The sequence below is a fragment of the Oenanthe melanoleuca genome, chromosome 5 (assembly GCF_029582105.1).
Source record: "Oenanthe melanoleuca isolate GR-GAL-2019-014 chromosome 5, OMel1.0, whole genome shotgun sequence".
NCBI lineage: Eukaryota > Metazoa > Chordata > Aves > Passeriformes > Muscicapidae > Oenanthe > Oenanthe melanoleuca.
Genome location: NC_079339.1, coordinates 15,916,989 through 15,944,897, shown reverse-complemented (window position 1 = coordinate 15,944,897; position 27,909 = coordinate 15,916,989). Strand labels below are relative to the sequence as shown.

At 51.0% G+C, this 27,909-nt stretch overlaps 3 protein-coding genes and 1 long non-coding RNA gene across 4 annotated transcripts in view; all 4 read left to right on the top strand.

The window, feature by feature from the left end:
- Window positions 1–305: 305 nt before the first annotated feature.
- SYT8 (synaptotagmin 8) lies at window positions 306–7,914 on the top strand. The gene is made up of 9 exons (XM_056492986.1): window positions 306–466; window positions 1,955–2,074; window positions 2,433–2,590; window positions 2,736–2,831; window positions 3,064–3,231; window positions 3,426–3,593; window positions 3,788–3,905; window positions 4,278–4,411; window positions 4,500–7,914. The coding sequence occupies exons 2-9, from the start codon at window positions 1,972–1,974 to the stop codon at window positions 4,731–4,733; spliced, it is 1,179 nt and encodes a 392-aa protein (XP_056348961.1). The 5' UTR covers window positions 306–466; window positions 1,955–1,971; the 3' UTR covers window positions 4,734–7,914.
- Window positions 7,915–13,753: 5,839 nt separating this feature from the next.
- On the top strand, window positions 13,754–15,668 carry LOC130254350 (uncharacterized). Its single transcript, XR_008840683.1, has 2 exons — window positions 13,754–13,973; window positions 15,634–15,668. It is a non-coding gene; the product is annotated as an uncharacterized LOC130254350 (long non-coding RNA).
- A 1,809-nt stretch (window positions 15,669–17,477) lies between these two features.
- On the top strand, window positions 17,478–19,381 carry TNNI2 (troponin I2, fast skeletal type). The gene is made up of 5 exons (XM_056493779.1): window positions 17,478–17,594; window positions 17,881–18,009; window positions 18,404–18,493; window positions 18,624–18,800; window positions 19,101–19,381. Exons 1-5 carry the CDS (start codon window positions 17,511–17,513, stop codon window positions 19,197–19,199), a joined length of 579 nt encoding a protein of 192 aa, XP_056349754.1. The 5' UTR covers window positions 17,478–17,510; the 3' UTR covers window positions 19,200–19,381.
- A 664-nt stretch (window positions 19,382–20,045) lies between these two features.
- LSP1 (lymphocyte specific protein 1) overlaps window positions 20,046–27,909 on the top strand; it is a 48,067-nt gene continuing 40,203 nt past the window's right edge. Inside the window, exon 1 of the mRNA XM_056493973.1 lies at window positions 20,046–20,204. Coding sequence (XP_056349948.1) covers window positions 20,125–20,204 — 80 coding nt within the window. The 5' untranslated portion in view covers window positions 20,046–20,124. The remainder of the gene's footprint in view (window positions 20,205–27,909) is intronic.

The following is a 27,909-nucleotide window of genomic DNA, read 5'->3' as shown; positions in this document are numbered from 1 at the left end:
GATGCAGTCATGCACCCATCCTCTAGAAAGTGTCCATTCCCTTGTGCTCGGTGCCTGCAGCCACACAGTCCAGCCCAGCATCGCTGCAGGGATAACCTGGAGAAACAAATTTCCCAGAGCATGGAGCAATGCTCTCCAGCTTCTTGCAGGCAGGAGGGCAGGTTTTGTTTCCTGGTCCAGCAGGGAGTTCCCTGCTGGCTGTTCGCCTGCATGAACACTGCTTGGGTCAGCGGCGAGGTGGGGCCGAGCCGCTGGGGCCACCCGGTTCCTGAGCTGGCAAAGCAGACTTTCCTGTTTCGGCTGTGCAGGGCAGCCACCATCCCTTCTGCACCCTCAGCTGCAGTGAGGTGGGGCTGACCCTGTGGGGTCCCATCTCAGCCCACAGCATGCCCCTGTCACACGAGGTGGCTTGACTGGAGCCTGCACAGCAGGAAGGGGAGACTGACACTGGGAAGGACACTTGTTGGTAAGTCTGGATTTGGGAACCAGTCAGCACAGGGTGGGAGCGAGAGTCAGGGTTCCCCCAGCCCCTTTTCTAGGAACATGGATGTTCAATGGTCCCAGCAGACTGCCCACTGAGACTGTCTCCTGTTCAGACTGTAGCAGGGCTGTCTCCATGGTTCCCAAAGTGGTGGCTCAGTTCATTCTTCAGGGTTGCGATAAAGGTTTTTTTTTAAAATCAGGGTCAATGTCAACTAATGTGATACAGCCTGTGGCAGGCAAAATGTACTGACATCCTAATTCTGTGCTGGGTGGGTGCCTGCTCACCTGTGCTGTCCTGGCCACCCTTCACTCCAAAGCTGTAGCCTGGCACCTCTAAAATGCCAGAGAGATGTTTCAAGTGTCCAACGACACAGAAGTCCTAGGTGGCCTTGGACAAGTCATTTAACTCATTGTTCCAGCAATGATGCCACAGGGATGGCAGCAATTCCTATGTCTCTCCAGCAAACCACACTGCTGGAAAAAGAAAGGGTTCTTGCTGGCTTTGCAGGCTCAGCAAAGGGAAGTGCAGACGTGGTTTCCTCCTTTCCTCCTTCCCGGGAAGACCCCCATGCGAGGAGTACCTTGGGATGGGCAGAGTGCAGGCGGAGTGAGGTGGGGTTGGCTGCTTGAGCAGGGACCCACTGGAAGGCAGGGCAGGAGGCTGGGGCAGCAGCAGGCACATCCCCAGCAGGGCCAGCCTGGGCACTGGGGCTGGGTGCCACCCGTGCCGTGGTGGCTGCTGACCCGCTCACTGTGCAGCACGGCTCCGGGCACACCTGTCCCAGTGACGCGAAAGGAATTGGGCTATGAGGAAGCGTTCATGCTAGAATAAGAACTTTGCCTGGGGAAAGCAATGCTGTAAAACCATCCTGATTTGAATTTGAAGCCTTTCCCTCAGGCTGTGTCAGCGATGCCACGTGCACAGGCCGAGCTCATGGAAAGTTTCTGAGCTGGTGTGGCCCTAGCCTGGTGACAGCACTGCCACCAGCAGCAAGGGCACCAGACCTGTGCCAATATTACTGCTCCTCAGCCCTGTGACAGGAGGGAAAATAGCCAAAAAGGGGTGTTAGCTGGTGATGGGGCATTCCTGGAGCTTAGCAAACCTTTTAGCTCACTCTACCTGGCCAGGGAGGAGCCAGCACAAAACAGCTCTTGGTTTTGTCCCCTACAGCCAAGTGATTCCTCTTTTCAAACGCCCTGGACCCCCAGTTTCTCCCCTTTCAGCAGGCAGATTGCAAGGATATGAAGGAGAAGGCTGTATGGGAGGGGCTGGCTGGCGCAGAGCCCTCCCTGCCAGCGGCTCCCTCCCGCTCCATTTCACATCTCATTGTCAATGTGGCCAAGCTCTAATCACTTACCCTGAGCTCTGTATTTTAATTGTGTTTGCTCTCATTAGAGCCCTGGGCTATGGGCAGCACACGTGCTATGGGAGAGGAAATCCCCACCCTGTTAATTTTGCCTGTGTTCCCAGGTCACCCCAGATTAGCCATGGCAGTGGCAGGCAGGAGAGGCACTACAGCCTCCCCACACACCAGCATCACCACCACGGCTTGGCCAGGCTCCCTGGACAGCTGGCTTAGCTGGATCCCGTGTGAGTACTGTCTCTTGCCCTCCTCTCCCAGGCAGCATCACCTGCTGGGGCTGCTGGACTCTGAGACTGTGTATTCACTTCATCCTTCCTTCAAATTCCATTTCCTAGTGGGCTCCATCAGGGTGGGATTACTGCAGTGGTACCATGCTGCTTCAGGAGCAGAGGGTATCATTGCAATCTGTTTAGGGAATGGTCTTCATCCACAGTGTCCCTGCATGGGGCCTGTCCAGGATTCTAGGGGCAATTTCAAAAGTACAGCTCCTTAATGCTGAAGCACCAGGAAGGTGTTTAAATGTATTTTGTATGTTTTGCTTGGTTTTAACTCTTCTATCCAACTCCTTCCTGAACATCACACCAGTACCCAAATGGGCCCTCATCACCGTGGCTGTGGCAGGGGCCATTCTCCTCCTTCTCTTCCTCATCTGCATTGTCAAGTGCTGCTGCAGCAAGAAGAAGCCCAAGAAGAAGGAGAGAATCGGCTTGTGTGCCGTCAGCAACTCCAGCACAACCAACCTTGTGCGTCCTGCCTTCCCCTCAATCCCACTTCCCTCCTCCCTGAGGGGTTTCCTGCTGCACTGCCCAGCCCCAGGGATGGTGGGAGCATGGCATGGCAGGGACATGGCTGAGTGCATCCTGAGGGTAGTGTTGCTCTCTGCTGCAGGTCCAGCCTGAGATGGAGGACTTGGAGTGGGAAGTAGAGCAGAAGCGGCGAGGAAAGCTGCAGTACTCCCTGGAGTACAACTTCCGCATACAGGAGGTGGGGATGCTCATGGCCATGGCACAGCAGGGAGAAGCCATGCTCTTGCATGGTCACTCTTTGCTGCCCACTGAGCTGGATGTACCCTCTCCCACCTGCCTGCAGCCCGCCAGCTCTCATGCCTGCATGGTGTGAAGGCATTTCTCACTGTTGCACTCACCTCCCACTGAGTCCCCAGCTGCCTGACCCTGTCCTCCTCCACCTGGTGACCTTGTGCCTCACTCCTCTCCAGCTGAAAGTTGGTGTGAAGCAGGCAGTTGAGCTGAAGGCCATGGACAGTGGAGGCACATCTGACCCGTATGTGATTGTCTACCTAACATCCGATATGAGGAAGAGATATGAGACCAAGGTTTACCGCAAGACCCTGAACCCCATCTTCAACGAGAGCTTCACTTTCCAGGTACAAACCAAAGCCCAAACCAAATTATTTTTTGGTCCCATCAAGAGTGTTGCATAGACACTGCTCCCTGGGCAAAAACCTCTCCAGACAGGGAGATACTTGTGGAATCAGGACTGGGAAATGTGAGAGAATACCCTCATGGGGCAGTGCTGTCTCTGAGGAGTGAGTCCAGGCTTTTGGGTCCTCCTCTGCAGGTACCCCAGGCTGAGATGTCTGAATCCACACTGGTGATGCAGGTCTATGACTTCAACCGCTTTGCCAAGCATGACATCATTGGTGAGGTCCGGCTGCCCCTGGCCAGTGTCAACCTGCAGCATGTCATCGAGCAGTGGAGTGACCTGGCGGTGGCCAGTAAAGTGGAGGTTGGTCCTGGTGGCTGGGAAACTCTGTTGGGAGGGATGTGCTCTTGCTTGGCTTGCACCACCCCAAGAAGCAAGCCCTTAGGGGCAAGCATGAGAGCTGGGTAGACTCAGGAAACCTGGGGCCAGCCTGGTGCTCCAGCCTCAGGTGAGCTGGCTCCACTGCCTGGTACTAATCACTGGCATGTCTCCATCAGGAAGAGCATTTGGGTGAGATCTGCTTCTCACTGCGCTATGTCCCCAGCACAGGCAAGCTGACAGTGCTCATCCTGGAAGCCAAGCAGCTGAAGCGGATGGATTCTAATGGACTCTCAGGTCAGTGGGAGCTGCTTGTGCTCAGACCTTCCTCAGAGGTGGCACCAAGAGCTGCAAAGCCTTGAAAACTCTTGGTGTTAAGACTGGCTTCCTGTTGCCATGCATTAAGCCCTTGGCTGATGCCCAGCCACCCCCAGCACAGATAGTCCAGCTTTGGGCAGTGCTGGAGGTATCTCCCAGGAGGAGATGTCATAGCTGGATTGACAGGGAGCTTGGCAGGAGGAACTGAGCTCTGAGGTGGCTGTCTCACTGTGAGGAGTGGCAAGTGGGATGCTGTGGTCTCCTTGGGAATGGCTCAGGAAAGCTGTTTTGTGGCTGAGTTCTTCAGTCAAGAACTGTCACTTGTGTCATGTGTGCCCTCTCTCTCTTCAGATCCTTTTGTCAAGGTGCATCTTATACTGAACAGAAAGAAATGGAAGAAAAAAAGGACAAGTGTGAAGAAAAACACCATAAACCCTTACTTCAATGAGGTGTTTGTTTTTGAGGTGCCTTTCAGTCAGATCCAGGTGGGTTTCCATGAAGTGCCCAGGGCTAAGCAGGTCTCCACTGCAGCAAACCCCTTCCTGCTGACTCTCTTTCTTGTGTCCCCTCCAGAATGTGGACGTGGTCATCTCTGTCTGGGATCATGACAAAGTGACCAAGAACGAGCCCATTGGCAAACTCTTCCTGGGCTGCCGAGCCACAGGCAACCAGCTGCGGCACTGGTCCGACATGCTGTCCAACCCACGGCGGCCCCTCGCCCAGTGGCACATCCTGCAGCCCCCAGACGTGGTGGACAAAGCCCTGGGACTGAAGTCCCACCTCAAGCTGCCCCTACACTCCAGATAGTGGGGGTCTCCTTCTCCACCCAGGGAGCAGGATGGTGGGCTTGTGGAGGAGTGATGCGCTTCTGCTCAGCAAGCTCTAGACATGTTGGTCCCAGCTCATTGTCAGCAAAGGGGGGACTGGACTCCTTCAGCAAAGAGGGGACTGGGACTCCTTCTGGCCAAGAGATGATCTGGCTGCTGGTGCAGCTCATGCTCTGTGTAATAGCTGGGACAGGGCAGCTCAGCATCCCATGGCAAGGCTGGATGTGGAGCAGAGGGTGCTAGAGGAGATGGCATGGGCACAGGAGCCAGCTCATCCCAACTGCTTATGGGCCGGGGGGGTGAAATACACAGAGCTTCAGGCTCATGCAAAACAGAGTCCATTGATATTTATAAAGCAGAGGGTTAACATGCCAGTGGCATGGGTGGGAGGTTTCTTTAGTTGTGAATAACTTGGCAAGAAATGTGTTCTTGGAAAGGCTTCATGTGTCTTGTGAAGGATTTTAAACAAGACCAAGGTATTGAAGAATGTAAGAGGCTTGAGAGAAGGAATACAGGTGGATGAGGAAGGTGTTGGAGATGTCAGACTAGCTCTTTAGTGCCTCTGCAGTGTGTGTTCTGTCCAGGCTAGAGGCTAAATGAAAAGCAATGTGGCTTCACACTTAGCCCATTCTCAGCCTGTGATGATTTGTGCACAGTAAGATGTGGCTCAGGCTCTGGAACTCACCAGTGACCATCCCCATGGACCACACACATGAAGATGCACAGTGTCAGCTCCATTCACCTCACTACAGGAGTGGCACAGCAAGGTTTGACCTCTGGCAGCTGGAGGTCCTGCCAGGGTGGAAGGGTTGAGGTCTTGCTTTCACACTGTGATCACACCACCCTGGTAAGGCTGGCTCACAGCTCTCACGTCACTTCTGGCAGGTTACATGTTTAATCTGGGAGGTTTTTTGTGGCCGCATGTCCTGCCCCACCCTGCTTTGTGGGGCCTTGGTGTGGGGGCTGCATAAGTAAAGATCTCTCCTAGAAGGATGAGGGCATGGGATGGTGTTCCTGCAGGCCCTTGAGTATGCTGCAGTTTGGGGTGACTCCAGAGCCGCTCCTCTGAGCTATCTGCAGGAAGAAGCTCCCAGCACTGGGCTAGAGGAGGAGGGAATTGCTCCTGTTCTGAAATGCTTCTGCTACAAAGCAGCCACAGAACACAAGATCTGGGCTCATGCTGTGGAATTTTGGCCCTAAAGACAAAAGTCCTTTTCACCACAGGGAGCTGCAGGCACAGTGCTAATAGCTATTGCCTGGGCTCTGGAGGGGAGAGAGCCTGGCACATTAATGAAAAGCTATTAATATTAAAAAGCAGTTAATCTGTGATTACCCAGAGCTCCACAGAGCGACTATCCAAGAGTTAAACAAACATGAAGCTGAGGAAGATTATGAAAAGTCTCGATAGAGATTAATGACCTGAGCTTAACCATAAAAAGCTGCTGCTGTGTCTGCCTCCTGATGAATATTCTCCAGGCTTTGCTGTGGCCGTGAGGAGGGCAGAAATGACAGCGTGGTTTTGAGATGACTGTAACAAGTGAAGTGTGGCTTCTGCTGGGGAAACAGCATCTGCTGGCAGCCGCTAATGAGATGGAGGAGGAAATCAGTCACCTGAGAAAGACTTGTAAAGGGATGTTTTAAACCCTCAGCCTTCAGTCTCAACCTTAGAATCAGCCTAGAGCAGGCTGTGCAGAAGGGAACATCTCTGAATTGGGTTTGGAGTTCCAAATCTATTGCCAGATTGGTTTTTGGTGATGCTGTTGTGGTGATTTAGGGCCATGCAGCATCCAGAAAGGGCTTTTGGAGGTGTTTGGAACAGGCAGTTCTTATTTTTGTGTGTGTGTGTATGTGTGCTTTTTCCAGTCCTCTTATTTTGAAGTCATAGCCTTGAGGTTCGCTGCATAATTTATGGGACTGGGCATAAAAGTATGTGCATATTAGTCCCAAAACAGATGCAATTGAAGGAGGTGCAGAGACAGCCCTCCCTTGAGAAGAGTTCTACCCCACACCAGTGCCTGCCCCTTCTCTGCAGCTTTGGCCTTGCTCAGTGCTGGGTGAGCAGAGCTGGAGAGGAAAGGCCACGGTGCTTTTAGGGGAAAGGCCAGGGAAGGTGGGAGTGAGCATAGAGCTGGGCTGGCTCTGGGCAACCTGGAGCAAGCCTTTGTGCAGTAAAAACTCAGCAAACCGAGTTGTTTGCTAAGGAGGGAGAGGCAAGCAGGTGGGGATGTTCTCCACCCAGCTCCAGCTTTTAATGCACCGCCAAGGCTGCTTTTCCCCTCCGTCATCATTTCTCTTTCTCAGTGAGCCTTGTGTGCTTACAGCACGGCTTTGAGCACTCCCCTCCCCTGGCAGGATCCTCTTAGTGTCTGCTGGCAGCTGTTTGAAGCAGGGCTGGTGGATCTGGGCTTCATTTCATGCCTTATTTCACCCCAAATGAACACAGCCTGCTCGGGAGCCTGTTTGCAGGAAGGCAGACAGCCCTGTCTCGTGTGCAAGCCATCTCCTTTTCACCTCCCTGTGGCCTTGGTGGGGCTGGCTGTCCCTCATCCATCAAAGCCAGATGCCTGAACATCTTCTGCCTCACCAGTGCTCCTCCTGCACTTGGAGGGTGGCAGATGCAACAAGAAGAGAAGTAAAGGAGGGGGAAAAGCAGCTCCTCCTCAGCTTGTGCCTGTGCTGGGTTCTGCATCTAGAGGGCAGGGCAGTACGTGCTCTGGGCTGGCTCTCTGTGTCATCTGCTCTGTGGCCCCTGTTAGAGCCTCACCAGCCCAGATTTCTTCTCTGGAGATGGAGCCCGTGTTCAAGAGGGAGAGAAAGCAGCGATGCTGTGCCAGCCCTTTCCCATGGCTGCACAGCTTATGTGGCAATGCTGGAGGTGTCTGAGTGCCTTTTTCCAGGATCAGCAGCCAGCCCTTGCCTGATCCTGCACCACAGGGGCCAAGAGGGTTTTGCTGGTGATTAAGGAGGGGCAAAAATCAGGTGTCCAAACCATCCAAGGTGGCTGGGTGGTGGATGGGGAGTTTGTCTCTCTGCATTTAATTATCAGCTTTGCAGGTCAGTGGCAAGGCAAAAAGAGCTTGGGCCAAGCAGAGGTCTGTTAAAAGAGACAAGAAACACTGAAAATTGAGGGGTGTGTTTGTTATTAAGATTTATAATCTCAATTATTTACATCCAGATCCAAGACTTCTGACCTCCAGAAGTCCCTCCCAAAGTGAATTATTCCCTCATTCAGTGATTTTTTTTATTTGTCCCTGCACCCAAGGAAATCAAATGGGAGGGCTGCACAAGGAGAAGACTGAGCCTCATATGTGCTTGTCACCAGTCGTCTGCAGTGAGACAAAAATGATTATGGGCTGTCATCATTCAGCCTGGGTATGGGCTGGCTGTTATCCAGCCACAGATTTTTTGGCTAGTCTTAGAGTTTTTGAGAGCTGGAGAGCATCTAAGCTCTTCTCACTAGGAGCAAGCATGCCTGCTTTATAAATATGCCTTAGCTAGCATCTTTATGCCTTGCAATTTTATGGGCAAAATGTGTACTTTTGTCATGCATGGGATTATTTTTTAAAAGCCCCACCTCCTGGATTCTTATCCCTAGTTCCCTTTATATATTCTCTTTCTTCTGGACTTTTCTCCCCCTTTTTCCTCCTCCCTTTTCTCAGCCTCTTTCCCTGCTCTGACTGCTGCTGATTGTTCCTCACTCAGGCTGGGCTTGTTTTCCTTCTGGATGCAGAAATATTGTTTGGACCACTTTACATATCAATGCCCTGCCATGGGCAGGAAGAGAGGGGTAGAAACCCCAGACAGTCCAGTCTGAGAAACAAGAATAATAATGGGTGCACAAAGGTGCTTCCCAAAGTTCCAGTTTGAACTTTGTGGGCAGACCTGGTAAAACAGACTTCTCATTTCTCCATCTTTCAGGTCTAGGTAGGATGGGTCCAAAAGAGAAGCAGCATGAGGATTTCACAGCTTTCATACTGCTGGGCAAATAGTGCTCCCTGAAGAAGTTCAGTGTTCCAGTGAATGGGTACCCATCAGTGATGACTTGTTGCATGTCAACAAATGGGAATTTCTCAACCAGCTTTGCTGACTTCACTGAGAGGTGATGAAACCCCTGCAGGCACTTACTGCCACTCAATTTGAGCAGAAACAAGCACAGAATCAGGAAGAGGAGTTTAAGTGAACTGAAAGGGGGTCTTGACCTGCAAACAACCCAACCCATATCATGTTTTACATTCTGTGAGCAGCATCTGGGAAGATGGTGGGTTTGCAAACAAGTGTTTCATCACCCTGCTCATGAACATAGACATTGCAGATGTCCTTGTCTGAGCCTGAAAAGCTCTCTGTGGAAAATTTGCACTTTGAGTTGTGAATCAGTTATTGCTGACTTAGTAAAAGAAACATTGCCCTCTTGGAAGAGCCAGTGAAGAGCCCAGTGCCCATGAAAGAGGTGGCTGTCTCATGTGGAAACCTGCCCAGCTGGCATCTGGTGTTGTCCTGGACAGAGAGCATTTTCCTCTTAACTTTTACATACAAGTCAGAGCAGTTTAGACATAGAAGCCTGAATCTTGGCATGAAGGTTTTCACTTAAGACAGTCCAGTTAAAACACTTGGCTTTGATGTTCACTCTGGATGTGACAAAGGATGTGTTCATACCTGCAAAGGCCTCTGCTGAAGGTTTCTCTGTTTTGGATGTACTCATCCCACACCACCCCCAGTTTTGCAGATGTGCTAACTCAGATCTGCCTTCATAAAAGGAAATTCATGTCTCAGATACTCTGTGAATTAATTGGCTTTGGGGATATTCTTGAGGGATGCTCAGTGGGGCTGGGTGTTGAGTTTTCCTGGCACAGCCCCCTCCTACTCTGAGCTCATCCCCTCCATTGCTCAATCTGAATGAGAAGCACTTCCAGAAGAGCTTCCAGAGGCCCATCTCTTGGCAGCTGTCTTCTCCCAAGGCTTTCTCAATGGTGCAGCTAGGTGAGGCTGCTAAGGGTCTTTGCAGCTTCTTTTTTTTTTTTTTTTTTTTTTTTTTGTAAAATGAGATGTCTGGGGTCACACAGCATTTACAAAAAGCCAGTGTGCTTGGAATGGATAAATTCTGGAGAATAATTCCTTGCATGGCTGTTGGTTTGTAGAGGAATGGCTGATCTTGGGGAGAGAAGAACTTTATGATTTATCAGTGTTTCTTGAGCTCTCTGGCCTTTTTTTTTTAAGTAACATCATGTTCTTGCTGCTGCTTTGTCTTGGCACAGAAAGACCTTTTGAGAGTGAAGACATGTCTCAGCCATACTCATTTGAGCACACAGAGGTCTCAGCTTGTTCCCCTGACACGTTCTGGGTCATACCCTGGTCTTAACCAGGCTTTGAGGATGTGCATATACATGAAGGATTGTGATCAGGTGTTGGGCCACTTCAGTAATACTATCCAGGGGCAAGCTGGGTGGAAATTCCAGAGGGATCACCTCCTGTACACATTAAATGCTGAAGGCCTGGGCACAGACCAGCACTGGTCAGAGGTGTTCACTTTCCAGGGGGCTGCCAACTCAGCCTGGGGATATGGAAGCAGAGCCACACTGTGGAAGAGTACAAGGCTTCAGGTCCTGGGCAGAAGTGAGAAAAGCTCCAGAGAGAAGTGAGGTTTGTGCCCTGTGTGCTACCATGGTCAGAAGGGACTTTATCCAGAGGAATTTTGCCCTCTCCCTGAAGCTTCTCTTCACCCCTTTGTGTTTTCATTTTGAAATGCTGCCCTTCCTTCAGGCTCTAGATTGCAGTGAGCTGCAAACTCTTCCAGAAGCCCACTCCAAAAAGTGTCCCTTTGGAGTGGAAGGGATCATTAAAATGCCTTGTTTCTCTACAAGGCCAGTGTTTATATCAAAAGCAGCCATGTGTGAGTACTTATGTCTGTCCATAGGGAGCTGTTCTGTTCCTGCAGGCACTTGTCCAAGTTGGTGAGTATAAAAGTGAAGTGCATGAAGAGAAGGGTGGGATATGGTGTCCATAGTCCTGCAATGTGGCGAGACACCCTGCTCACTCTTCTTAGCACTGTCAGCAGGAGGCAGAGACTGCTTCAGCAAGATTGGTCTCCTTGCTTGTGCAGCTGCAGAGATGAGTTTCTGTGGTCTCACCAGTCCTTTCCTTTATACTGTTTGGCAGATGGAAGAGGCTTGAGCAGAGGAGCAGTCCACAACATGGGGTCTCTGGTGCAGGCCCACAGATCCAGTCCCACCCCTGCCCTTTGCCTGCCTTCTCCAGCAGACTCCCCTTCAAGGCCAAGCTCTCCTGTCACTTGTCCCTCTTTCTGCTGCTGTCATGGGGCTCTGAGCCCAATTTCAGCCCCCTGCACCACATGATGACTGCATAACTGACTGCATCCACCTGGGCATGCTTCAGGCATGTGATGTTGATGCCCTCAGGCTCCAAACCCACTGATGTTCCTTGACTCCCTGTCAAGCACAGAGCTAAATGCATAGGGTGGCTGTGTTGGTTGGCAGCAGCCCTGAACAGGAAAAGCCAAAAACCTTAATCCCATTTCATGGGCAAATGAGGTGGCTGTAGCTGTGGGATGCAGGACAGCACTGGCACAAAGCTGTGAAAGTGATGGCCTTCCTTTGTAGAGTTCCTGGGTGTTGGTGTCAGCAGAAGTAGAGAAATGGGGAGCTCTTTTAGGGACACACTGGAGGGGAGTGGGTAGGTCCTGGGCAGGATGGGAGCCATGTGCTTTGCTTTGGTGTGATGTGATTTTGGGAAAGCAAAGGGCAGTCAAATACAGGATTCCCCAGTGATCTTGCCTGAACTTTTACCATGATCACAATTGCTGAGTAGCATGCTTGTGTTTTGCTAACAGTGTCACCCTTGGAAATAAGGCACAGTATCATCTGGTGTCATGTCACTCCATAGCCCCTATCCACTTGATGCTTGTGGGATGCTGAAGAGGAGGCAAGGTGTAAAGGTGTAGGAGGGTGTCATGAAGGACAGCTTGCACAGATTCATCAGCCTCATCCTTCCAACACGTGGTGACTCCGTGGAGGAGTCTGACCCAAAAGAGCTGCACCTGAGTCCCTAAAACATCGTGCAGAACCTCCTGTGTGAGAGATCTTTCCTCTGTCTGGCCTCACAGGATGGTGGAAGTGCTCTGGGAATGGTGGGCCATGCCCATGGTGCATTCCTCTAGCTCAGGTGGGGGAAGATGAGGGAAAGGAACAAGGTCAGATGCTCCACAGGAAAGTACCCAAGTATGAACAGTGCATCCATTCCTGCCCCCTGCCTAATTACATCACTAATACCTACTATTCAGAGCCAAACACCTCTTTGAAGGATGTGTCTGGAGCTTCCTTATGCCTTCCTTGAGTTTTTCTGCAAGGAGCTTGTTCTTTCAGCACTCAAACACGTAAATAATTCCTTTGGAAACTTCTGTCTTTCCTAATGTTAACCGACTTCTAACTTTGACATGGATTTGTTTTTCCATTCTTCTTTCTCCTCTCTAAGTTTCTTCCTCATGCTATTTAAGTCTGGTGCTTCTTTCTTTTTCTGGGACAGCTGCCCTACAGCTTAACCCCTGTGCAAGACAGCTCCATGGAAAGCCTTCTGCAGACTTGGAGCTTGACCTTCTGCTCATCCTATTACCACACCTCACCATCCACTCCTCCTGTATCCTACAAGCACTTCTGTTGGTCAATATTTCGTTCATGGGACTTCTTTCTCTGAACTTCATTCTTCCATAATATCAGGCCAACACTTTCCTGTCACAAGGTGATACACACCCTTGAAATTCTGAGCAGATGTCTCTTGCTGTGCTGCATACCTGGACTGCAGGGGGTCCAGAATGCCTTCATCTCACAGAGCTGAAGGAAACTCCCTGGCTGTGGGGAATTTTGAATGGAGAACTCCCCCAGTTTTGATTCCTTCACCAAGAGCTGAGTGGCTCTCTGGGGCCAGAATGTGTAGCTGCAGCATTTCAAAGGGGCATATCCCAGGTGGGCCCAGCCTTGCCCACTCTGAGGGTTTCTCCCTCCTCCACCTGTTCCCATGGCAAACCCCTGCAGGACACCAGCCCCATAGCAAGGACTTGCTCGTCCTTCAGCAGCATCTGCAGCACTACTTGTGTGGTGCTGAGGGTGGTGAAACAGGAAGCCTGCAGCAAGGGATTTGCCACTATCTATATAATGTCTGGGAGGCGCCTGGAAAATATTGTCAGGGCCATGTCTGAATCAGCCTAAAAAACCCCGGCTGGAAGAGGAGGGAGCGCCAGGCCTGGGGGAGGAGAGCAGGAGCTGTTTGGGTCCCTGTCTCCATGGGATCCCCTACACACACGCTACATGTGCTGTGATCAGGGCTGGGGAATATTTCCAGCCACGTTTCCACCTGCTTCTCCTTCAGATCCAGAGAGATATGGGTCTGGGTCATCCCATGGAAGGGATTACACTTCTTGCTGTCTCCACTGCCTCTGCCCAGCTCCTGGCTGGATTTGAGGCTTGAGGCTGCCTGCAGCAGATCTACAGCTTGTTTTTCAAAAAGAACTGAGTTGTGTTGAAATATTTCACACAGGGAAGAGCTGCAAGTATTTCCTGTGTGAGGGAAATAACTGAGATTAAAAAAGCGTGCTAGTGCTAGATGGCTTATTAAGGCATGGCTCTTGCATATGCTGTCAGCAGTGGATATTTGGGGTGCAAGCTCTTTCCTCTCTTCCTTCCTGAAGGGCAGAGTTTCTCCCAAGCCCTTGAAGGAAAATTGAGTCATGCTCTTGTCCACGGACAAGCCACTCTGTGTATCCAAGGGGAAATTTTAATCAGAGACCTTGCAGATGGATGGCTGTGTGCAGGGAGCCTGGGCTCCCCACAGATTTGAAGCCATATCTATAGTGACGGGTTGGTGGCAGGAGAAGGGAGAGGAAGGCTCCCTCCTTGGCACTTCTGAGGAAAAACACCTCCCCACTCCTCCAGATCCCACGGGTAGAAGATGTTCTCCTCCTCCCCACCCCTCCTTCCCTGGGGGCTGCCCTCTCCTGTTCTCCTGCTGGCCTGGCCTGCCCCAGCCAAGGGAGGTGCACAGGGGACTCTTGCACATCATTGGTCTGAGAAGGTCTCCATGCCCTTAAAGAGAAGGTGGATTTTCTGCTGAGCCACCCGAGAAGCCCTTTTATACCTCCTTACTCAGCCAGCTGCCTGCGGCTCGTCTGTCCATCCTGTCCAGCCAGCACGGCTCTGATTTTCTCCAGACTTGGGTGAGCCTCTTTGCCTATCTCCTAATGACCCACCTTGCTCTTCGGGAGTGATGGGGGAGCAGATTTACTTACCTGATAAACACCAGCTGGGGGTGGCCTGCTGGGAGACACAGGGGTGCTAACAACACTTGCTCCATCTTTTGCTTGTTGCAGAGGGTCTGTGCATTGGAAAGGTTCCCTCTGTCTCTTCCAGTGAGCTTTTTTCTTTTTGATTTCCTGCTTTCCCCTGCCTTGGCTGGCTCTGCTTTCAGCTTGAGTGGCGAGGGCAAGTGGAGCTTAATGCTGACATCCTCAGGGCTGTAGGATTCCGGATTCTTACCTGCCTGACTCCTTGCTGCCTACTCACACCCCTTCCTCCAGCTCCCCATCCCACTCTTGCAGCGCCTTCCTCCCCAAAAACACCCTTGGAGCAGCTCTGACATCCAAATTTCAGTGTCTGTGTAGAACGGGGGATGCAAAGCGCGCATCGCAGGCAGCGAGCCGCAGCCTGGCCTTGTCCCCTGGCTCCCCAGCCGTGTCCCCCGGCGTCACTGTGGCCCGAGCAGGAGCGTGTGTGCGGGGCAGGGGTGGCAGGGGTGGCAGGGATGGCAGGGATGTAAAAATAGCCGGCGTTCCTGGGCCGCCCCGGCCCGCAGCTGCAGCTCCGCCACCTGCGGCCTTGCGCCGCGCACGGCCGCGACCTCCGCGAGTCACGGGGCAAGGCTGCCGTCCAGGAGACAGCTGCAGCTCCTTCTGCAGCTCCCTGGCCATTTTTAGAAGCACTTTCCCCCCCTCCCCTCCTCTCTGAAGTAATGTGATGGGCCCGCACATTTTCCAGGATAAAGTTTCCTTGGCCCTGCAGGCTGTGCCTCCTGCCTCGGGCATGAGCCCCCGTTAACACTTCCCCTCCTGGCAGAGTCTCCTGGGTGGCTGAATTTGGGGACAGGCTTAGGAGGTGCAAGCAGCAGAAAAGTAAAAATCTATTTATGTGGAAATCATTTACAGCAAAGCAAACTTCCTTAATAAGTTGCATTGTATGTGTAAAATTTCCACTTAGAGCAGAGGCAAGGAAAAACGCATCATCTGGGGATTTTTTTTGTGCCTGTATCAACTCAACCACATCTTCCAACCCTGCTCCACATCACCTGTGCTGAGGTTGCTGCAACAGGCTCCCCTGTCCCATAGAATGAGTGCATACCCTGGCAGCAGCATCCTCTGAAATCCATCCTTGTCACCTGGGGTCACTGCCAACCCTTTGCAGGCTTCGGGATATTTCTTGTTTATGAAGTGAAGTAAGGTTGAATGGCAAAGTGAAGCAGTTAACTGAAAATAGTTTTTGCCTTTTCTTCCTTCATTGAATAAAATGGTTTCCTGGGGTCAGACAAGAAACATCCCTGCAGGAATCACTGTCACAAATCTCTCTATTTCTGGCTCAACCCCATTTGGTCTTTTCCATAAATCCCTTGGTGCTGTGGTTTGTGTTACTATGAGGAGATGTTTGCCTCTCATCTACAAACTGCAGCCTAGTTCCCTATATGATGAAAAATTGGTGAAGTTGGGAAATAAGAACAGACCTGTTCCTCTTTTTATTTTCCAGAGGAGTCTTGCTTTGTTTTTAAACCCAAGAAAGTGACCACAAACATGAATAGTTGCAAACTTTTCTTCTTGGTTTTCATTTCAGGCTCACAACCATCTAAACCAAGATGTCTGAGTAAGTTCCCATTTTTCTGTCTCTAATATATTGTTGGCATTTAAAAATTTTTGTTCAACCACCAACTTTTGCTTGTTAAGATTCTTCTGCTTGTTTCCAGTTAGGATGCTAACTGCCTTTTTTCTCTTTCCCTTTTCTCTTCCTTAATTTCCTTGTCCATCTGCTTTTCCTAAACAGTGAAGAGGTAAGTGTGTTTTGCTGGGGTTTTTCCTTTAGCAATATTTATGGCAGCAGTCTTGGCTTCACCATTCCTCCCTAGGAAAATCAGCTGCTGGGTGTGTGTGTGGGAAGAATAGTTACTTTCTTGCTGACTACTCCTGGTAAACACGAGAAGGAGAAGAAAAATCCCTTTTGAAAGCCTTTTTTTTTGTCCCCTGGCTTGGAGTTGGATGCTTTTTCCCCTCCATTCCTGGTTCCTCGGCCGGCCACGAGATGGTGCTGGGAAGGCAGTGGTCCAGAGCTGCCTCTCCTCCATCATCCATCCACCATCCCATCCTTGGCCTAGCATCCTCTCCTGCTTCCCCACATCCAGCCCTTCATTTTCTACCCACTGAGCACTGACAACTCCCTTCTCAAAGGCAATCCAAAGGGACCTGGATCCAGGGCACTGTGAGCAGGGTGGAGGTTGCATTCTTAGCAAGTTTTCCTTGGCTTCTGGCAGAGCCAGGTGGGGCTGGGGGAGTCTGCGAAATGCAGGGGAAGGTGTGGGAGGATTGTTCGTGGCTTTGTCACTCCACATTTCCTCTTAGCAAATTGTTCAATCCTTCATTTCTGCTTGGCATCTCCCCATATGTCTGAAACACCACAAGCTCCAGCTTGTTCTCACTAAGAGAAAAGAGGATGTCAGGGACACATAGAAATGCCACAAAATGGTGCTGATATCCAACATGTTCTTCTACTCCTCATTGAACTCAGACCTCCCAGAAAAAGCTGGGAGGACACTCTTTGCTAAGGTACCAGTTTTCAGATGGAGAATAAGCCCTGGACTGACAGCCCTCAAGGGATCTGATTATCTGATGGTTAGTAGTGTGCTGCATCTCTGAGCTGGGTGCCTTTCTTCTGCAGAGCCCTCCAGCCCTGACAGGAGGGCCTTGGCACCATTTACATATGCGAGATATGTCAGTTTTTGTTACATTTCACTCTGCACATCCTTATCCACTTCCTCCTCTACACAGCACAAACCCACACCCAAGCGCTGCTTTCTATTCCCCGCCCCTCAGCATATCAGATGTGTTTCCCCTGGGCCAGCCCAACTCAGCCATGCCCAATATTCTGGGTGAAATGCTCAGGAAACAGCTGAAATGAAGAAGTTGTGGGTTTTTTTATAAATAGGAGTTCTGTTGCTGCTGGTCCAGAATGACAAGGACAGAAGGGCAGCCTGTGGTTGTCTGTTCTCCAGCATCACTTGTGCTGGGTGTTTTCAGCTCCAAGAAATTACACAGCCTCCATGTATTCACCTGCCTGGCTGTCCTTGTCACCAGGGTGTCAGAAGGACACATGCCCTGGACTCATCAGAAAGACATCCCACAGCTCCTGAGTGCCCAGGGACATAGGGGTCATTAGCTAGAGCTAATGTAAAACACATCTGAGTGAAGAGGAAGTTAGAGAAAAGGCTAAAAGTCCCAAGAAGCCAAGTCTGAAGCCATATTCTTTACATATGCTTTCAAGTTCATCACCCTTGTTATCTTTTCGTGATGGACTTTTTAAGTTTTAGCTACCTGAGATTGGCAAAGCTGGGTTCAGCAGGGAGCTTCTTCCTTGAGTGCTGCCCATTTGGGGACCAACTGTGTGTCAGCCATCTCCCTGGCAGGGCTGCAACTGCTTGGGGAAGGGCAATTTAAAAGGGAATGGGCACTGATAACCTTTTCTCTTGTTTCTTCCACTTGCAGAAAAAGAGGAGGGCAGCCACTGCCCGTCGGCAGCACCTGAAGGTAGGTGGCACTGCTGTGGCTGTGTGATGTGTGTCCCAACATTCCCATCTCCCATCCCCAGCCAGCTCCCAGCACTCTCCCTACTAGATGAGGCCACAATGCACAATGTAGGGGCCTCCCACCCCACTCCTTACTGGGTCTCCATCATATCCCTTGCTTGGAAATGCTGGTATTGATGGGAACTCCCCAGGCTGCCTCTCCACCAGGCCTCCCACTCCCCTGACGACCCCCCTACCCTCCTTCCTTGCTTCCACCCTGCACTGACCCTTCTCCTGCTGCCTTCCAGAGTGCTATGCTCCAGCTTGCTGTCACTGAAATAGAAAAAGAAGCAGCTGCTAAAGAAGTGGAAAAGCAAAACTACCTGGCAGAACATTGCCCTCCTCTGTCACTCCCAGGATCCATGCAGGAACTTCAGGTACAGGATTCTTTAACCGTTCCAGTGCTGGACAAGAAAATATTTTACTCCATCAGTCAGTCTGGTGGATCTAGACTGACCTTCCCCTCTTGACCCTCTCTTCACCTGTGTTACTCTGGAGCCAGATGAACAAGTAGCTGGCTTGAGAGACAGGTGGGATCTCTCTGCAAAAAAAAGGGGGCTGGCTGGCAGGAAAGATGTATTTTAAATGATGTGTTGAGGCAGCATTTGCATGCAGACAGAAGTATGGAGATTAGGAGCTGGCTGAAAAGCCTCTCTTCACCTCAATACCATCTAGTCCTCTGGACTGAGGGCTTTCAGAGCCAGAGTGGTCAGCAGAGAGGAATTGTGTGTGAGTCCGAGCAGTCAACATCCCTCTCTGCTTTCTTCCCAGGAACTGTGCAAAAAGCTTCATGCCAAGATAGAGTCAGTGGATGAGGAGAGGTATGACACAGAGGTGAAGTTACAGAAGACTACCAAGGAGGTGAGTTTCCCCTGGAGCCATCCTTCTGGGGAGTCTGCAGCCCATTCCTTATGCTTCCCTGCACTGCTTGGGTCCATCTCATGAAACCCATGCCCTGCTGTCTCTCCATCCCCCTCATTTCACCCCCCAGCTGGAAGACTTGAGCCAGAAACTCTTTGACCTGCGTGGCAAGTTCAAGCGGCCGCCGCTGCGCAGGGTGCGCATGTCGGCTGACGCCATGCTGCGGGCCCTGCTGGGCTCCAAGCACAAGGTCTGCATGGACCTCCGAGCCAACCTGAAGCAAGTGAAGAAGGAGGACACTGAGAAGGTATCCTTCCCTCTTTTTTTTCCCCTAACAGGAGTTGCCCCCACCCTTCAGGGCTCACACCTCCCTGTGTGATAGACGGGGTTGAGAATGACTCTTTCTCCATAATGTTCTTCTTCCTGCTCAGTATTTCCTTCTCTGGCACCCATGATGTTGAAACAGGAGGGTGCAGTTCAAAAAGATGTATAGTATGGGTGGTCCTGGGTTCCTTTAGCTGACAGGGGGGTTTCCATGGGTGGGGCCAGGGGCAGGTGGGTTCTTACCCCAGCACCATTCACACCAACGCAACCATCCCTCCCCCAGGAGAAGGATCTCCGTGATGTCGGTGACTGGAGGAAGAACATTGAGGAGAAGTCTGGCATGGAGGGCAGGAAGAAGATGTTCGAGGCTGGCGAGTCCTAAGCACCTGTCTCCACACGTGTCCCCCTCTCCCTGCTGTCCCTGCTGTCCCCGCTGCCCTGCCGGGCTCAGGGGCACTGGCTGGGTGCCATTTCTCTCTAGTTTTGCCAAGAGCTGCATCATGGCAGCAGTGATGTAAATAAAGCTTTGGTGGGAGAGGTGGGTGTTGCCTGCCTGGGTGGCCAGACCCTGACTCATGCCATGGTGCCAGCAGGGACTGCCTCACTGTGGCAGCCCTGGTGGGGATGGGAGGCTTTGACAGGGACTGTGCTGAGGAGATGGGCACCTCTCTGCTGTTGGTCCCTGTCCAAAGCTGCAGATGCTCGTGCCCTTCCCCAGTGGTGAAGAGACAAAGAGATAACACTCCAAGCATCAGGAGGTGTTGCAGAACCTCAACCCATGATGGCATCAGCAGGAAGCTGAGGGGAAGAGCTGAGAAGGGGGGAGAGGGGTGGCATCTGCAGGGCAGAAACAGACCCTTTGGCTCCAGTGGGATTTGAGAGCTGCAAAGTCAGGACAGCCTTGGCAGCACCTGCAGCAGCACCCTGGGACTGGTACAGTGTAGGGTGCTGTGATTTAGAGATGGTGGCTGTCACCAGAGTGCATGGGGAGCTGGGGGGCAGTGGGTCACTCGACTCCCTGCCATGGTGGGGATGTCCATGCTGCCCACTTTTCTTTGGGTCAGCACAGGACTTCCAAATTTCTAGCTTCTGAGAAGTAAAATCTTAAATCAGTCTCAATGGTTTTTAAAACAGAACAAAGCAAACCCCCAAATTCACCTTCCTTCTGCCCTCCCCCATCGCCCCAAACCCTCAGCCCATGAAGTTTCCGGCACAGCTCACTTCTGCTGAGCACAGGAAAAGCGAAACAGTGGCAGCACCCTGGTGCAGGAGCTGTCCCTGGGGCTCTGTGCCTGCCAGGGGAGAAGATGTCAGACTCGGAGGGGTGCCAGGAGGGTGCAGAAGGAGTGAGCCAAGTGGGAGATGAATCCCCTGAGGAGAACGAGAGGTGAGGCTTGGGGACACCACAGCTGTCTTCCAGTCCCAGGATACTGGGAAGCTGGGAAGCTGGGAGGGCATGGTGGGAAAGGAGAATGTGCAGCCAGAACAGTGGTGAGCCATGAGGCTGGAGTAGGTCAGATATTCCATCAGGCCATTGACAAGCTTCTCCAGCTAGAAGGAGACTTAGTTTCCTAAAGGTCTCATCCCCTTTGAACTTCCAAGCCCATGGGAAGGGGTTGATCAAATGGGGAACCCCAGCTCCAGAAGCAGGCAAGCTCAAGTGAGAGGTCTGGTGACCTGGAGCTGCTCTGTGGCTGAAATCAGCCCCTTCTCTAAGACCTCTCTAATGTGGAGATCAGCTGCCTCCTCTCCTTGCTGGGCACATCTGATTTCTTGCTGCATCCTCTACGTCTCCAGCTAAATTAACTTGGCAATGTTTCAGGCTGGCTGCTGTAAAGTTATATATCTCCCTGTGCTTCTGCTCTGCTTTATTGCTTTATCAGCAGAGACTGTAAAATTTGGGGTCTCTTCACTTGAATACAGACAGCTTTCCATGAGGGCTAAAAAAGACAGATCAGTAGCAGAGACCACATCTGTCTGTGGTGGAGGCAGACAGATAAGCTTGGCCAAAGTGCATCACCAGAAATACTCAGATTTGGACAGGATTCAGGCTGAGCATCCAGGGAGCTTAGAAGGTTACCTGAATTTTCACCTCCAGCTTCAAAGCTTGCATTAGCATTTCTCCCCAAGGCTTCTGAGAGCCAGCACAGCTAATGTTGACAGGAAAAAGAACCCCTTGAGTGACAATAAGAGGAGAAAGGTGTGTCATCTCCTGTCATCAGTGGTTGCAGTAAGTGCTTCTGCTGACACCTGACAGCAATTAGCCTTGGCTGAAGATTTTACTGGAAGCTTCAAAAGGTGCTGGAAGGCTCTGTTCATGTCTCGCTGCTGAAACAAAGGGGAAGCCTTGGCTGCTGGGGGAGCACAGGGGTTTCCTCAGCACCAGGATCAGTGTGATTCCCAGCATTGTTCCTGCCTGGCTGTGCCTCTGCCAGGCTCAGCTCACCTTGCAGCAGCAAGGAGCAGGTGCTGTGTGTGGCCCAGGGCAAGCAAACCTTCCTGCTCCCCTCTTGCTGCAGTAAGTGCAGGTACTTTGGTGCATGCAGGGCCACTGGTGGGGTCTGCTGGCAGGGCTGGGCCAGCTTGTTCCCTTTTCTGTTTCCTGCTGCAGTTTCAGCACAGTAAAAGGCTGTCTGGAGGAGTCTGTTCTGTAGCACACAGACCCTTACAGCCTTATTTAAAAGGAGTGTGAACACTGACAGCAGGGTGGCACATCCTTTCCTCTCTAGCTGTGTTTTAGAATCTTAATGAAATATGAAAATTGATGGCAAAAATAGCGGGCAGAAATGAGTTCCTCTTTGTTTTAAAAATATGAAGAATTACTTTCCCTTACAATCTGTACAATAGTTTCACATGCAGCTCTAAACTTCTCTTGCTTTTTCTTGTGCTGTTTAAATGCTTGCTAGACTCTGGTGATTTCCAGTCCCAAAATGGAGGAAGGAAATGTTTACTTGCTGTTTGGGTCTACCTTTCCTCACCCTGTAGCTAGCTTATCTCCCTGATCTCCTCTCCTCGATGAAAAAGCTCTTTCCAGGCTGACCCATGTATGGATGGAGGCAGGCCAAGGCTCTAAGGACAGCCCAAAACATGATGGATGTCAGAGCAACCAATCTTGTGATGGAGCTGCCAGGAAAGTAAATCCCAAGGCTCCTGGGTGTAATGCACAGTGGGAGATGTCAGGAGAAAAATATCAGTGCTGTGTTTCCATAGCCAATGAGCCTTGTCTATTTAACTGTGCCCAGTGTATATAGGAGTGTGCATTAGGAAATGTCCTAGAAATATTAATTTGAACACAGCCTGCTCTGTTTCCCCATATAAGTTGGGACATACTGGCAAAGTCCTGCTGATGCTGGTGTAACACTGCTTAAACCAGACTGGTGTTATCCTCTCTTCCATGAACTGGAATTGCTTATGGGAAACTGCTGTGCTGTGAGCCTTCCCAAAGAAGCAAGAAGCTGGGGGGAGCTCTGGAGAGGTGGGTTATCCTGCCTTGATGGAGGGAGGTTGGGAGCCCAGTAGGTACAGGGTCTGTTAGTCAGAGCTCTCTCTGTAAAGCTCTGGAGGCTCCAGGTGACTCCTGCACTTAGTCCCTACACCCATGGCCACATCCCTTGGGCTGTCCTCTGCAGGATATCTGCACCTGGGAGGCAGATTGGCTTCTCCCACATTCTCTGTGTCCTCCTGGGGCTTCCCTCCCCATGAGCTGCAGGGCAGGCAGCCCATGTATGGTCACTGCCTGGGGAGAGGCTCTGCTGTGCCAGCAAGCCCCAGGCTTTTCTTTGCCACGTCCATCCCCAGCTGTCTTGAATTCTCCAGATCCTTAGAGGAGTCTCAAGGGTCTTTGCTGAAATGACTGCTGTTGCTAAGTATACCCACGGTTGGAAGGAGGTTGTTTGGGAAAACTGATACTTGGGGAGTTTTAGGACCCCTCAGTACACCAGATTCCTTGGGAGTAGAATGGAGGGATGGCTGATCCCTGCTCAGGAGTAACTGGTCACAGTTTGACCCAGCTGGGCTCATTAAAGTGGAAAAATAGTAGGGAAATTAACAGGGGAGTACCAGATGGATTATTTAATGAAGCCGGGTTATACTTCTGGTTTCCAAATTGGATATAGGTGCTCTGGCAGTGGCATTAGGGATAAAGAACTGTCTCTAATTATAGGAGGTATCAGGTGCCTTCACTGTCCTTTTCTCCTTGGGGAAAAAAAAATAAATTAAGCCTGGCTTGTCTTGCCTTGCCTCCAAGCTCATTTTGCTATGTAAAGCTATGGGTTTGAAAGAGTGTGTGTTAAAGCAGGGGATTGCCCAGCAGCCTTCATTTGATTTGCACTTTTCCTTTTAAAACACAGAAAACTCTCTGCTAGCTGGAAGGCTGGCTTTTTAAAAAACTCTTGGTGTGAAGTCTGGCTCTGAAGCTTGTGGGAATCCCTTGCCCCTGGATTTTGTAAGGTGAACTTACTTCAGAGGGTTTAGGGCTTTTCCCCAAACCTGAAAACCCTGTGATAACTGGAAGGGCTGGCTGTGCAGCAAGGAAGTGCTTAATCTTGGCATGCCCTGGGGATCCTGGGCCCCTCTGCTCTGACCTTCACTGACCTTGCTAATCCAGCCCTGACTGATGCTCTGCCTGCATCCCCCTTTGCATTCGTCCCCCCTGTGACCCTCATGCCCAACTGTGGGGTCTGCCTGGGGGCTGAGCTGACTCCTTGCTGCCCTGGTGCTCTCTTCAGAGCAGGGCTTGCTCCCAGCTAGGCACTCATCCAGCCTGGCTGCTGCCTGTCAGGACACTGACTCACATCTGGACAGGAGGCGCTCCCAGACCTGGTCAGTGCCATGTTTTTGTTGGGAACAGCTTTTCTTTGAGGGGGGTGGGAATCCTGGCCCAAGTAAAGTTGTTGCTCAGGCTCCAGGAGGCATTGGTATGACCACCAGGCTCCTGAGAGTGTAATCTGGCTGTGACAGACTGCAAACCTGCAGTGGTGCTTAGGGGCTCAGAGGGAACATCACAAGGATTTGTTGCTCTCACTTCATCCTCCCCATGCTGCCCTCCTGGCACAGTCCAGCTTTGCAAACCTGCCTGGGAGTGATGGTGCCTGCTCACCTGGAGCAGGTGAGGGAGGGCTCTGCTCCCCCAGCTTGCACAGCAGCTTGGACCTCCTGTAGCTGCAGTTCCTGCTCTCTTAATGAGTCCAATAAACTCCTCACCAGGATGAGTCTTTGGGATTACTGAGGGGTGCTTTGGCATCCTCTGAAGCCAAATGTATGGGGAATGGATCTTCATGGTGTGGTTCTGTTCTAAAGCCTTTCATGAGGAGGAGCCATGGGGATGTACCTCAATGAAAGGAAGACACAGGGGTGGATGACAGGGGCTCAGGCCTCTTTACCCAGGTACTGCTCATGGCCATCTGGTATGGGGGAAGAAAATATGTCCTAGGAGGTGCTGCACATTCTGGGAAAGCAGCTGTCCTGCATGACATGAATTTGGTATGATCAGTACTAGAGGAGCACCCAGGGTGCCCAGCCATGGTCAGGGTGTCACCATGGTGGTGTTCTGTGGTTATGCCTGTGGCTACTGCCTCAGTGACAGAGGACAGGTTATCTCTTCTGCAAGGCCAGACAGCTGAGGTTGAGATGTTTAGGAAGAGGAAGGGATGCCCTGACTGCAGAGCTTGCCCACTGTGGTTTGGTACCCAGAAGAGGTGGTTTCCTATTGAACCTATGTGACATCTGCCAGGCCTTGGCAGCTGTCTCAGGAAACCCAAGGACTCCCACCTATGACACCCATGTTTAGGCACCTGAATTCTCCCTGGTTTCCCAGTATCAGCTAGGAAGCACAGGCCACTGGTGAGATTTGAGCCCAGCTCTCCTGAGGCTTGGCCAGGTGTCTCCCAGTCCTCAGCCTGTCCACACGTTCCACAGAGGCTCAGTCACGAGTGGGTTAACCAGCCCCACTTGGAGGCCATGTATGTTTTCCTTGCCAATGCATCCATCCTAACACACACCAGATGTGTGAGGCAGCCTTTGAAGCATCCTAATCCCAGGTTTCAGCATTCAGAGTTGTCTTTCCCACAGGCAGGTCTCCAGTGGCTTTCTGGGGGCTCCACTCCTGCAGCCCCCATCCCCTGCAAGAGAACTTGCAGCAAGGCAGGACAAAATATCTTCTGGTTTTTGCTACTTTAAACAAGTTCCTCTTGGGATGGGCTGCTGGGGCTGGCAGGAGAGCTCCATCTTCAGCCACACATGGGAGTGTCAGACCCAGGAACTACTTGGGTTCAGCCAATCTCACATGAGCAGTGGTAGTTCCCAGCCTGGTGCATCTAGTAACTGTCCCAGAAATACATGGATAAAGAGGAAGATACGTGAGAAAACCCAGCTGAATTAATTAATAAATGGAAATGGCAGTCAGTGGGCTTCTATTGGCTAAATTGGTGACTTCCATCCAGTGGTCTGAAAACTGGGGGCAATCTGCAAGCTGTTTATCTCAGAAGTGCAAGACTCAGATTAGCTGGAGCCCAGTTTATTTGGATTTCTCTTGCTACTGCACAGACACGTAGGCCCAAATGCTTTTGCCAGTGTATGTCAGCACCATCCCTTTGCCTGCCATAGGGAAAGCTCTGCCAGTTTGCATCAGCTGGAGTCTTTGGTTCTTTTGCTTACGTGCTCATTTTAAAAACAGATTTTTTTTTTTTGTTAGAGATTCATTCTGCATTACCAAGGAAGCCTCTCTCCCAGCTCTAGCTATCTGTTGCTTGCTGCAGCTGACTAGACACTTTGTGCAGTGCCTTTTATCAAGTCCTTGCCAGAGAGCTTGGAAAATGTGATCTCTTCTTCTGTGCTTGTGCATGCTTGTGCTTTTCTGCTGCAGAAGCAGTTTCCTTTCCAGTGCAAGCTTGCTTTGGAGTCATTAGCATTGACAAACTCTGAACTATTGACAGACCCCAAACAATCACGACTGCCAGCTATTTAGGAGGGGCAGAGTTCTCTCCCAATAAAACTGATGACAATAATAATTTCCTCTTGAAATAAGTGGCTCCTTGCAGTTGTCACATAACTTCCCATAGCAGCAGCTGACAGCACTGTGCCCAAGCTGAGCTGTCTTGCAGGGCAGAATACTGTGATGCACAGGCTGTGCACCCCTGCTCTGGTGGGACCTCTCCCTGGGGGTGGCATTTGTATCTTCTGCTGCTTCTCCATTCCAGTTGCCATCCTGCATACAGCATTAGCTGCCCTTTGTGCAGAAAGGCTCCTCTTAGCTTTTGTTTTTGGACCTCACTTTGGAGCATTAATGACTATCTTCCCCCTTGATGGAGCCATGTGTCTTCAAGCTTTTTGAATACATGATGATGCTTTTGTGAGCCCTTTCAAAACAGCTCCTGTATTTTGCTCAGCTTAGCAAGGGAAAGCATGGATGGATATGGGCAAGCTGACATTAGATGTCTTTCCCTGGGACAAGGAGCAACTTGAAGTGAGGGATGCAGGAGCTGTCAGAGGGTGCTTGGGAGTTCCTTCTTATCCATTTAGTCTCCCCTAACCCCAGCTGGAGTCACAGCCCAGCAGCATAAAGCAGAGATTAATTGTTGCTAAAACTGCTTGTGTTGCACAACCCAATGCTGCATCAGAGCCTGGAGCCAGCTGCAGATGAGCTAATAAGTTTATATTGGGCAGAAGCTGTATTTTACTTCTTGAAAGCTGTGTGGTCAGCTGAGCAGCATGGCTTGACACAGGGCTGTGCTCGTGCACTGGAACTCACCTATGGACCCATCCACAAAATGTGCTGCACGGCTTTGGGCCCTGCTTAAACACATCACACAGATGCCACCTGGTGAAGGAAGGTTGTGCACCTCTTATACCCAGTGTGGGAGATGTCTGAAGGTGTCTTCAGCTGCCCAGTGTCCATCTAATCCACCTAGTCAAAGCAAAAACCACTCCATTTATTTTAAACAGACATTCAAAATTCAAATTCATTCAGCAGCTTTCCAAACCTCGGTGAGCAGAGACTCGTGACGAAGCAATGTGATGCTATAAAAAGGCCTTTTTCAGATTTTTCCTACAGTGTCTGCTGGGGGAAGACAACCTCTTGGCAGCAGCTGTCTATATCTTATCCATCCTGGCTGGAGTCCTTTGTCCTGCTTCCCGGCCTTGTGGTAGACAAGCATCCCTAAGAGATGGAGCCTGGCTCCTCGGGGCCAGGAGTTCTCCTCTTGTCCTGTAATGACCCTCCTGTGTGGGATGGGAGTGTCTTATCTGCAGCCATTGTTTTGTCTTCCTGTCTCTTTCCCAATGGCTTTGTTGATTTAACACAATATATAGATAGCAGTGCACAGTATCAGCAATGATGCTGGCTCACATGCTGGACCAGCTGCACTCCTCCAGGGCTTGGCTGAGTCACTTGGCCCTGGCCCTGGTCTGGGAAACCCGGATGGTGGCTCACTGCAGTGGCTCAGGTGGTCTCTTGCTGCTTGCCCAGCCCTTGGTGCAAGATCTGGGCCCAGATCTCCTTTAACTGTGCTGGGCTGCCCCACTAATGCTTCTCTCCTTCCCCTGTTTGTTAAATCCATCCTTTGTCCTTGTGTGTATCACCCCTGGAGCAGAAGCATCTTCTCTTACAAGACTTGTAAACTGCATCTTCCCCTCCCACTGATAAATGAAGCAAACTTCATGATGAAGCCTAATGATTTTAGGTTTATGGATGTACCCCTTAAGTTCCCCAGGGAGTGTCTGTTTTCCATTCTGTGAGGGTGGGAGGTGGTGGTGGGGTAGAGGAAGAAGGATGCTCCTTCCAGATCCAGCTTCTCATTCCCCCTCATTTCTGCCTCTTTGGATATCAGAGAAAGAAAGTCATCACAGATTCCATGCCAAATATTTCAGACTTAGTGTGACACAGTGTTTGCTGTCTGTTTAGACCCACAATTATACATGTTTTTCATGGTGCTCCTCTGAGCACGTCGGCCTGGCAGAACTCTGAGCCAAGACAGCTCCCACCTACTGCACCCCCTCCCTGAACAATCGTGGGGTCGTGCACTGCCTTGGGAATATCCTGTCCTGACTCATGCCAGGACACAGGAAGGCTTGCTGGGAGTAGCACTGCGACTGGA

Bases quoted from the DNA above. Each gene is read 5' to 3' on its own strand.
- SYT8 (XM_056492986.1), top strand. From the start codon at position 1,972: ATGGCAGTGGCAGGCAGGAGAGGCACTACAGCCTCCCCACACACCAGC. The intron at 2,075-2,432 runs GTGAGTACTGTC...ACATCACACCAG, and splicing joins CTGGCTTAGCTGGATCCCGT to TACCCAAATGGGCCCTCATC. The intron at 2,832-3,063 runs GTGGGGATGCTC...ACTCCTCTCCAG, and splicing joins ACAACTTCCGCATACAGGAG to CTGAAAGTTGGTGTGAAGCA.
- TNNI2 (XM_056493779.1), top strand. From the start codon at position 17,511: ATGGGCACTGATAACCTTTTCTCTTGTTTCTTCCACTTGCAGAAAAAG. The intron at 18,494-18,623 runs GTGAGTTTCCCC...TTCACCCCCCAG, and splicing joins TACAGAAGACTACCAAGGAG to CTGGAAGACTTGAGCCAGAA. The intron at 18,801-19,100 runs GTATCCTTCCCT...TCCCTCCCCCAG, and splicing joins AGAAGGAGGACACTGAGAAG to GAGAAGGATCTCCGTGATGT.